Source organism: Neolamprologus multifasciatus, chromosome 1 (genome assembly GCF_963576455.1).
Source record: "Neolamprologus multifasciatus chromosome 1, fNeoMul1.2, whole genome shotgun sequence".
In the NCBI taxonomy this organism is placed as follows: Eukaryota; Metazoa; Chordata; class Actinopteri; order Cichliformes; family Cichlidae; genus Neolamprologus; species Neolamprologus multifasciatus.
Genome location: NC_140439.1, coordinates 6943846 through 6955903, shown reverse-complemented (window position 1 = coordinate 6955903; position 12058 = coordinate 6943846). Strand labels below are relative to the sequence as shown.

General features: G+C 39.6%; 1 protein-coding gene across 2 annotated transcripts in view; it reads right to left on the bottom strand.

Moving 5' to 3' along the window:
- mpped2a (metallophosphoesterase domain containing 2a) overlaps nucleotides 1–12058 on the bottom strand; it is an 84922-nt gene that overhangs the window by 59738 nt on the left and 13126 nt on the right. For both annotated transcript variants that reach the window (XM_085146795.1, XM_085146883.1), the window contains one exon: nucleotides 1685–1866. In XM_085146795.1, the coding sequence (XP_085002921.1) occupies nucleotides 1685–1866 (182 nt within the window). The remainder of the gene's footprint in view (nucleotides 1–1684; nucleotides 1867–12058) is intronic.

Below are 12058 nucleotides of genomic sequence, written 5' to 3'. Positions count from 1 at the left end.
CAGCAGGTTTTGAACTTTCAACACTCACATTCAGCCTTTCACATTTTAGTTTGAACTGTTTAAGATGCGTCTCAGTGTAGAAAGTCCTCTCTCCTCTACTCTTCATCATGTTTAGCAATATTATATATATATATATATATATATATATATATATATATATATATATATATGAATATATGATAAAAAATATTTGCAATGTATCTGCAGTCATGTGTTACATGGAGTATAAGAGCAGTAGGCTGTGAACTCAACAGGACTGTGTATTAGGAGTGAAATGAAAATGCATTTTCAGCCAAATTCTATTAAAAATGAATTAAAAATGGATACAGAGTGTTGGAAAAGTGGATCATGCTGCAGGAAAGGGTTGAGAAGTTTCTGTAAACTAGATTTTTATTTGGCTGTGAAAATTGGGTCAGTGCTAGAATCCACTGTAAATGCAGTGAAAGCAGACTGACTGCAGCCCCTGTCATCTTTGGAGAGGCACAACTTTGACAACCACCTTTCAACTCTACAGGGGGGCAAAGTGTTTGATACTCAATACAGATTTTGAGGAGTACTACTTCAAAAGGTTTACAAGCTAAAGGTTTCCACTCTGAAAATATGAAAATAAGTCGTGACAGGTTCATAAATCAACTTAAAAAAAATTCAATGTTTATTCTCTAAAATTAAACGTTGTTTTCGTTACAGTTAAATAACACCACCACCAATGCCACATGTTCAACATTTTCCATTTTCCGTCCACTTTTCAGCACACAGATCAAACTACGGAAATCAACAATATGCGCTGATTGAACACACAGTGAGTTGTTTTTTTTTTTTTTTTGCTGATGAACTGTTTTTGCAGGCCATGTTTATTAAACCCCTCCGGCCAGAAATATTATGTAGGGCTTGACAACATCGTGAATCGTCTCTGTGAGTCTGTGCGACAGTTCAGAACATAAGAGCTTGTGAGGGACTCCAATTTGTCAAACAATTTCCTTCAGCAGTCTTCAGTTTACGTGCTCAGAGACTGCAATCAAAGTTTAAAGATTCTTTCAGCTGCTCAGCTTGAGTCTCCTCCTGGTCTTGAACCAGTGTGAACGTGTAAGCCACACAGTCCTAAAGCTTAAAGGTTAAATGTAATTTCAGGACACTGTTCTGGCTGATCAACAGACAAATGCAAACAGTTAAAACTAAAGAAAAAATAATTCAATTGAAGTACTATAGTCCAGTCTAGTTAGCGGTACCTACTGATTTAGAGTGTGAGAGGCACAGGCATGGAGCGTGTGTGCTTCTACTTAGTGAAACATGTCTATAACATGGGGCCAAAAATGGTTTCATGGGTCCACAAACCAAGCACTGGCTAACGGTTCTGAAACCACACAACTTGGAACACACATACACATATGAAAGCTAAAGATTTACCTACAGCATGGGGCCAGAGGGAGAGGTGAAAGGTTAACTGATCCAGGGTGTTAGGTCAAAGGGGTTAAACTGGACACTTTAGCACAGCAGTTGGGGCTAAACAGAGGGGAGGCGGAGGGGTTCATTGTGTTGTCTGGTTAACAGTTAAACATGCTTCAGGCCCTGCCCCCTGCTCTTTAGAGACTTTGCATTTGTGCGTGTGTGTGTTTGTGTGTGAGAGAAAAACAATGCATGAATCTAGAACAGCTGTATTGAGCATGTGGGTTAAGTAGTTCAGTACCTAGCCAGTCGTTGAACTTCTTAACTTCAGAGGGCAGGCCCAGCTCAGTGAAGTCACCCATGTGCAACAGCACATCACCATAGGGCATCTGGATGCCATCTGTACGCGAGTGTGTGTCTGAAACACACACAAACCTGGTGTGTCCCGCTGGCTTGGGAGTGTCATACGGAATAGGGTCCACCCTGAAAAAGACAGAGAGAAAGTTGTCGTCACTAAAGCTGCATTACATGACTGACTGGGACCTGACTAGCTCTTTTTCAGTAACTGAATTAATTACCAAAGACTATTTAGTGATTAATTAGACTCAGTATATTGATCGCAGTACAATCTCAGTGTGTGGCTGTTGTCACAAATGGTGATTTGATAGCAATATACTATACAATAGCTACATACTGAGATTGTTTGAAGACAATTCACCATCTATTAAAAAAATAAATAAAATTGAATTGTCTGTAGGACCTGAGCTTTGACTTTCTCAAGAAATTTCTATTTACCTTTTTAAAAAAAATAATAATAATAATGAAATTGAAAGTAGTCAAACCTGATTTTTATTTATTCAATTTCCAATTTTGAAAATGACCATCTGAAAATCTTCTCCCTGTTTGTGATAAAATATAAAGTATCCTCAAAACAAGACTTTTTATTTTTTTTAAAAGAAGAAAATATATACTAATTTCACAGCAGCTTTTAGAAGGGACACAGGAGAAAATAGGACGCTTAAAAAGATCATTTGTTGTGCAAAATAAATTACACGGTTCACAGGATAATGCATGTAGCAGAGTAAAATCCATCTCAAAGAAAAGAGGGGACATTACAAGAGCGCCGAAAAAAAAAAAAAAAAAAAAAAAAAAAAAAAGTGTAGTGTGGACTGGAAAACAACCAGTTTGCTGTGGCTGATTTCTGCACATGGTGAGGGCAATAGCTGTTTTGTGGCATCAGATTGGCTAAAGAGATGGTGAATTAAGGCATTCGGTGTCCTTTCTATCCATTATCTAAAGAAAAATCACTTAGACCCAAGTCTGGCTGAAAAGTAACTCCTTTATTTAGCCTTTTGTTTGTTGTAAGCACTTGTGTTAAAAGGAAAGAAAAACCTGTATTTTTTTTCTGACAGGAGGGAAAAAAATCTTGTCTATAATTGAGGTCTACAATGTGCAATCCTCCACCACTCTGGCACTAGACCATTATTTCATTAGAAGGGATGTCACTCCGTCGACAACATCAGACACATAATCAACACTGCAATCTCCAACCTGACAAGTATGCACGCGCGTGCGCGCACACACACACACAGAGTTAAAGTTGCATGTGTGCACAAACGTGGCGTGGAAACAGCCAGAGAAGCAGATGAAATCAAAAAGGTTTCAGACTGGAGGAAACGCCATTAAAGGAGATGGAGAAAATAGGCACTTTTGCACAAAAAAACATCTTATCTGGTCTGTGTGTGTGCGGCTGTACTTGTGTGTTTTCACGTTTTTTTTTCCTGTGCCACACAGACCAGAATATTAGACGTAGCCAGCCAACAGACAGCCTGGATACTAGTGCTGCTCCCTTTTTAAAACACTTTTTGTTGAGTTAAAATGTTGCAGGATTGTGTTAATGGTAAGACAACGGTGAACAAGCTGGTCACTGTCTGTGACAAACATCTCTAGTGTGCAGTCTGCTGTCGGCCTGATTCCAGAAACCCTCTCTTAGCCTCCGTCAATGTCAATTCTCACCCTCAAAGGAAAACCCTACTTATGCACAGCATTCAACCTCCAAAACATTACGAATACCACTCTTCAAAAAGACGCGACTTCAATTAGTGGCTTGATCATACCCATCAGTGACCCCTACATAGAAGTGCTATGTTGTGATTTAGAGTATAATTTTTTTTAAATCAAAAGCCAAAAAAAGGAGAAAAAAAAGGTGCAAATATATTTTCACCAATATGATTTAAAAAAATCAATACATGAAAGAATGACTAACTCACTGAATAGCAAAAATAGTTCAAAAGTCATATTCATTGCTTTGTAGCACTGACCATAAAAGGCCTCGCACATTCAGAAATGCTTTGGTAGAAACAGAAAAGTTAAATCCAGCTGACAAACTTTTATCATCTCAACATGTCTGCATCTCCATGTAGAACAACTGTTTGTTGTTGTTGACTCTACAAAACTACATGAACTCAATGTACTGCAAAAAATATGCTTAAACACTGACTGACATGCCAACGTCGCTGTGCACTACATAAAAACCCCCTCGATTTTCAGACAGGAAAGCTTACAGATTCCCACCATTTATCAGCTGTTTACAGGTTGCGAGGTTTGCAGACCCCAGCCAACAGGATGGGGGGGAGGGGCAACCCCCAGCCCCCAAAACAAACAAACAAAACTAACAGAAAAAGCAGAAAATGAAATGGGTCCTGAAATCCAAGACGACACTGGTAACCATGGCACTGCGTTGTTTGAACGTGTTAGATAAATGAAGGCACGCATACTTTAGCAGAATAATAAATACTTTTACAAGTAAACTACTGTGCAGTATTTCATCTGATAAAGCTCTAAAATCATGGATCTGTGACTCTTACAAAACATTAGCAATACCTGAAACAAACTTTACCGTCACTTACCTTCTCTTTTGTTCTTAAATACGCAGGCAGAGCTATGCCATTCACACCCAATACCAATAATCTAAGAGCAACTTTGATTGAAAAAAGACCTCTTCAGTTATTATATTGTTCTTTTTTAATTTTAAGATCTTTAACGTACATCCCAGTGTGGGGCTGAGCGATATATCGAGTTAAAAAAAATAAATAAAAAAAAAAGGTCTATATATTTTTATACGAGATATGAATTGTGACAATATCGTTTATATCGATATAGTATAAGTTACGTAATTATACTTGTGGAGCCGCAAGTTTGCCTCTCTTTCGTCCACTTTTGTTTCTACGCAACGTTACTCGGCCTCGCCTCCCCCTCCCCCATAGCTTCACTTGCAGGCAACGACAAGATGGACACGGCAAATCTCCGTTAACGAGTTACTGCGCATCGCCCCGTGCGTGGGGCTGGACGGCGTCAACCAGTGTTGCCAACTTAGCGACTTTGTCGCTATATTTAGCGAGTTTTCAGACCCCCTTAGCGACTTTTTTTCTAAAAAGCGACTAGCGACAAATCTGGCGACTTTTTCTGGTGTTATTGGAGACTTATTTATGACGACTTTTTGACGTGAAAGGGCATGTTGCTCTTACTCTCAACAAGCAGCGGGTGCTGCCGTGGGCACCTCGCCCGTGCCAAAGCGCTCACGGGCGGAGGATAGTCCTCCCCCAGCTGCTATCAGGGCAGGAGATGTTCACACCTGTGCATCCGAATTGCAAATGAATCGCGCATGAGCGAAGCCGCTGCTCCCGCACTGACTGTAACGCAGTCAATTCTTCTTTTACTGTTATGCTGTGTGGTGGATCAGGTTTAAAACTACTTATAAACACACACACACAAGTAACTCCACCAGAGTGCCAATTTCGGGTCACTTTTGCCGGTCCAAGCCCGGATAAAGGAGCAGGGTTGGAATTGTGACATTACAAAAAACAATTATTGCTAAAATAAATTTAATTTGTAGTTCTAAATAAACTCTAACTGCATTTAGGACGTTTTTTACTCACTTTATGTCTCTTCCACGATGTTATTTCTCTCTCCAACAACGTAGGTTACAATTATATTAGCATGACCAATTATGCAAATTAGGCAATGACGTCATTTAGCGACTTCTAGCGACTTTTAGGACAGCCAATAGCGATTTTTCTTACTGAGGAGTTGGCAACACTGGCGTCAACGTGTTAACGAGCTAACCACGCTAACGCCATGCACGGCCCGAAATCCTTTCATTTTCTCAAAAATCCTTTCATTTTCTCAAAAATCGACAGCGCGCCTTATGTATGAATTCTGGTTGTGCTTGATGACCGCGAACCGATTTTATGTGGTACACGGCGCTCAGAAATCTGTCAAAAATGTTTTAATACGACTTTGGAAAGCTACGGAGCTGCACCGCTTGATGGATTGTCGGAGCATTACGGCTGCCGAGGAGCCTCGCGGAGTAGTACGTACTGTGCTTAAACGTAATATTACCGCACTGTGTGTGTGTATAAGAACCATAAATGGCACCTGTTCAGCGACGTGGTTACAAAGAGGATTTCAAACTCCAGGCCGTCAATGACGCAGTAGAACTTGTGAACAGAGCAGCTGTAAAAATCTGTCTCTTTGTTATTCTGCTCAGCGTCTTTTTGTTTACATTTTGACTGCACAATTGTGAGCTTTTTTTTATGCACAAAAACAACATTGTTTTCTTTTATTTATGGAGCATTATTATTTAATAAATGCTGATAATTTATTTTTGAGTAATGTTTTCAGGTACATCTATACTGTATGTTAATAAAAGTGCCTGTGTGACATCTGGGACACAACTTTGACTAAGAACTCTCTTTTTGTTCTTACTTTATGGCTTTAAAAAAAATATATCCAGATGTATATATCGTATATCGCCGTCCAGCTAAAAAATATCGAGTCCTGTCAGTCCTATCCCAGGGCCTGATTGTGGTCTACTGACTACAGTCTGACCAGTTGCTTGTGTCCGCAGTATTCAACCAGAAATCTGAATCTAGCCTTTGACTTACATTTTCTTGCATGTCCCTTGCACTCAGTCAGCATTTGCTATTTGTTGCTTCTGTCCCTTCTTCCACTGCCTCAGTTGGGAGACCTCAGCTTTGCTCTGATACACTGTAGCATATGAAGTGTCTCAGTTATCCAGGGAGACCTCGACTACATATTAAACACACTGAACAAATCAAAAAGTAGCCACAGAGTTAATGATATTTACTATTGACTGTGTGCAGTAAATGAGTCTCTCTACTCCTAACACACACACGCGCACACACACACGCACGCACACACACACACACAAACAAAAAACAAACGAAGCCAGCAAAGTAGTGTGTACATTTGACTGTAGCAGCTGATTAGATTTGGTGCTCTGTGGTACCTGGGCGGCATGCAGCTTTACAGGATTGGACAGTTCTCGTCATGGAGAAAGGACAAATGCAGAACCACATGGGATGACAAAAACACACACACACACACACACACACACACACACACACACACACACACAAAAGCATTGATATTAAAACAAAGCCAGAAGAAAAACAACCTCCCCTTTCCTTTGAGATTTAATCCGCCCAGAGAATGTAAGTAAATACCAGCAGCCCCTATCAATTAGAGCAGGCCCAGGCCAAGAAACCTTCATGACAGTAATGCATTGGTCTCACATACACACGCAGACCAAAAGAGAGAGAGAGTGCGCCCCTGTCTTTCCTGTTAACATATGACTGTATAACAATCCAGAGGTTCATTAGTAATGTATACAGGAGTTCAGGAGTTCAGCGGTGCAGCAGAGGCCTCTGATCTATTGTAAACGGAGACAGCGAAAATGAAAAAGTCTTCCTGTGCTCCAGAAGCAGGTAAAAGAATATTCTCCAGTGACAGACTGAACTGTGTTAGCATGAAGGTTTGTGTTAACATGTCTGAGCTTCGGTGTGACATCAGAGGGAAGACTGTGCAGGGGGGGAAGAAAAAGAAAAAAAGAGTGGTGGGGGGAGAGGAGAAAGGCTAATGCGCTTGGGGAGGGCAGGAGCACACTTTGAAATCCGCCATGACACTGGAGCTGACACAAAACCGAGCTTTGCGGCTGCAGAAATATCTCTGCGATGAAGAAATGCCTGTGATCCTTCAGCTGGGAAACCGAAGGGCATTAACTCTGTTCACCTATGGCTGCAACACATTACTAATGTCAATTTAAAAAAATCCAACTATACTGCTGCAACGGTTTTTATTCTTACTGTCATGCCCTTATTGTGTCTTTAATTACAAAATTTGCAGATGACTATAAATAATCTACATTTTGGAACTGAAAAGCTCTTCTCTCTAACAAAACAACAGCTTGTTCTTTCTTTCTTCCCTGCTTTATTTAAAAAAAAAAAAAAAGTGAAGTATCTCTTCTAAAGTCATTTATTTGTCACACAATGCAGCAGATTGAAATTTGACAAGGACTTTGTAAATTAATCACTTCAATATCATGATGTGATTATTAACATTAGAGTCTGGAGTAATATAAGACCCTCACATAAATACCGCGCTCACAATAGCAGCATTAAAGTCACAAGTTGGAGGTGCTTTGCAGAGAGGAAAACTGAACAAAGTAAATGTGAAGCGCAGCTAAAGCGTGGACCTTATACAGTTCTTGCTCACATGTGTCATTGCAGAAGAGTGCAACTGTGAGGAAAAACAACTGTGTGGGAGAGAGCAAAGGAGGAAAGGAGAAGTGCTCTCTGATGTCTGTAGGAGGACATTCGTTTGACTGAGCACACTTGGCTCCGTGGCCTTTTGAAAAAACACACAAGCAAACGGGGTCAAAGTGCTGCCTGAGCTCGCTCCTCTTAACTCGGTGGAGATAAGAAGGTCGCCATCTCTGTCACTCTCCTGGCTCGCTGAGCTCTTTAAGGATTCCACATAATCATTATGATTGATTGCATTTCTTCCGTTTTCTTAGTGGGGAAAAAAAAAACCTAAACAAGACCAAAAACCCACAGATCTCTAGTGTGTGCTGCACAGCACGAAGAGCCGGTTACATTTAAATCCTGCTGTCCAACACAAACAGATGACTTCATGTATACAACCTAATGTAGAAAACAAAAAGACCAGAGGAGTCACTGCAGAACTGTAACCTCCCAAATATTGCAACCATGAAAGTCATTATTTTATCAAAGAAACTATAGAGCACAAAGCCCAAAGAGAGACAGGTGAGCCTGAAGATCCCAAGACTCTTAGAGACACCATAGTCTGAGAGTTTATTGCCTCTTTCTCAAATGTCTGAGCTCTGACAGCAGTGATTGTATTGTTTTACTCTGGAAATCTGTGTGTGTTCGTCATGATGACAAAATGTGTTCCTAATAGGATACACCTACTATAGCAAGTGACACAAAGGCAGTTCTGAGTAAGAATGACATTAATATGAAGTCAGAGTTCAAAGATGGGTGAAGTCTGAGAAATCATTTGCGCTCGGACTGATCTGCTTGTAAATGTTTTTTTGTAGCCTAGTCGAATTTCATTTGTAAATGGCAAAGTTTTAAAAGTTTGTCCAAATGTTTTTGCGGTTGGCTTTATAAGCCATTTAGTTACAGTTTGTCACAAATGTTCATGTTTTTGAAACCTTAGACCCTTTTCTTCAAAATTCCTAATCACAAAGTCCAACTTCCAATTTGGGTTTGAAAAAAACCCGTGACCCTTCTGGCAAAAACCACACGAATGGCATGAAAACAGTGCTATCCATGCTCAAAACCACACAGTAGTGTTTTAGATCACACAGAGCCAGTCAAAATAATAACAGTACAAGGCATTCATTTACAGTCTACATGAAAACAAATGAAAACACAGTGTTCAGAACACAAAACCCAGATCTTTCCAACCACATATGGCTCTTGTGTAATTCTGCAAAAGCTACAAAAATGTGATGCAAAAACAGAAACAGGACCCACCACTGCCACCCCCATCTCAAATTTTGCTTTTTATTATTATTATAAGTGTTGCATTGAAACATCAGAATACAGTAAAGACTATTATGGACGCAACAGATGACCTGTGTAGGCCAGGTTGTTCACTTTGCTCTACTTCCTTTATTTACAGAACAATCACAATAAAGCACACAGTAAATGTTTATATTTAATACATACTGTATATCCCACAAGACTTATGAAACATGAAGTAGGACTATTTACCGTCCTTACTTTTAGTATAAATCAAGTAAACATTATGTTGTAGGTGAAAAATGTGAAAGGAGGCACTCAACGTCCAAGTCTCCCAGAATATATTTCTCCCCTCTTTCTTTTCATGTGGCTCATCATTCATATACAAAAACATGGTCTATCACAGCTGCTCAAATTTCATCTGTAATTACTGTTCTTGATCTAGCTCTTCCTCATCTTCCTCCTCTGCTTCTCAGATTGCTCCCACCTATTGTTGCTGTTGACCTTCAGCTCACCCTCACTGGTGTATAATGGTCAACTGACATCATTAACAGCAAGAGTGAACAAAGTGTGCTTTGGAAATGACATCTGTGCTTTAGTTGTTTTTAACTTCTTTCTCACTGTTATTGTTTTAAAAAAGAAAAAAAAGGCCAAATAAATTCTGCAAATTATTTCTAACGTGGTGAAAACTGTTAAAGATTTTGCCAAAAGAGTGACTGATTCAATAAACTGGCTGTGGACACTGATAATGGGCTTCGGAGAATAGAAGAGAGTGTTTTAGCAGTTTAGAAAATTTGTAATTGTCCTCTTCCAATAGGAGTGCTCCGACATTTGAAATAAACTTTATGCCATTTTTAGGGATAATGCAATGTGATTAAACATAAATACACAGAATTAAGCTGATTTCTCGCTAGAAAGAAGAACAACAATTGTGCAAGATATTCAAAATCATAACTGAGCTTCTGTTTTTCTTTGTCACACACTTACCGGTTAACACAGTTACCATGGTTACCGTAGTTAAATTCCCAATTGCTAGGCGTTACTGTTTCGAATTTTAATCATCATTAAAACCATGTTTGACTGTCACGCTTCTAATAAGTCATGGTAATCGCTCGCCAAGCTCCACCGAAGTTAGCAGCAGTCTCCCAGATGCCACTACGCAGGCGCAGCTACAGAAAGACGCGAGTAGACAGAAGCACTGCAGGGGATTTTGTCAGTCTTTTCAACCTTTTTAACGTATTTTTAACACCATCGGCGACTGTTGTGACTAATCAGTTTTAATCTACTGAGATTTTATGATTTTGTACTTGTATACAAGAATAAACATTATGCATACAATACATTATGTATGAACTTAATGTACTGGTGACCTATCCTTGGTGTACCCTGCTGCTCACCCAGTGACTCCTGGGACATTCTCCAGCTCCACTGTGACCCTTAGTTGGATAAGCGGTTAAGAAGATGGATAAATAAATGGATGAACTTTACTTAGAAAGTTAGTCTAGCAAAGAATGAGCATGCCTGAAATCTGAAAACCACAGATATCAATATGGTGCAATAGGCTTTGATTTGGGATCTGGTCCACACCAGCAAAGCTAATGACATCTGAGCTGTTCCCTTGTTTCCATCTCAGCTGCCCATATATTTTATACCTGCTACCACCTGTTACCAAAGGATTAGCCTCTTCCTGTTTCTTAGTTGTTAATGGAGTTGTCCCATTAATCAATGGAGACCACCAGTGGAGTGGAGTTACCTAAAACCTCCAGGGTCAAAAGGAAAATGTGGAAATAGTCTGCAAATTAACCGAAACCTGTCAGCCTATCTATACATGATACAGAGGATCACGACTTGTATACTCAGTGATTCACTGACCAGCTGAAAGACGCATCTCATGTCCACTTGACTCTAAAATATTTATTTTAATATTTGTTTTAACTGATTAAACGTGTGTAAATGGTAAATGGACTGGTTCTTATATAGCGCTTTTCTACTCTGTCCGAGCACTCAAAGCGCTTTATACAGCTAATTCATTCACCCAATCACACCCATTCACACAAGCACTTCTAAACTTAAGTGCTAAGTAGCTAACATTCATACACATTCACACTCCGATGGATGCATCGGAGAGCAACATGGGGTTAGTATCTTGCCCAAGGATATTTGGCATGCAGACTGGAGCAGCCTGGGATTGAACCACCGACCTTCTGGTTAGTGGCTGATCCGCTCTGCCACCTGAGCTACAGCCACCCCTAATACTCAGTATACTCAATGCTAAAATGTTCCCATGTGACATCAAAATTAAAATAAGCAAACAGACTTTTCAGGACATCTTGCTTCAAGTGCTGGGGAAATCTGTAGGAAACAGGAAGAGGGGAGAGGTTTGCGGTACAGAACCACATTAAAGGGGAAACTGCAGGATTGAATTACTGTCTGAAAATGTTATGTCCGATTCTGGTACTACTAAAAAGATGTTTCCAATAATCAATTAGCTGTTAATTTGAAAAGGTATCAGCAATTTATAATAACCACTCAAGAAAAAGGCTAAAGCTCTGATTGGGTTCAGTTTCTCAAACATTAATTTGTCATTTGAAGAAAACATTTTTACCTTTTTTTTTTTTTTAATAATTTTTTTCTGCTGCAGCCCATAACGCTTTCCAAGAAGAAGAACCAACTGAAAACAACGCAATGTTTACACTGGTTTATTAGTGAGTATTCATGCCGTTGGTCACAAAAGTTGTTTTGATTGTAAACTGAGCAGTGTGCGGTAGCATGAGATAAGAAAAAAAAAAATCATAGCAGCTGACAAATGATAATGCACTTCATTT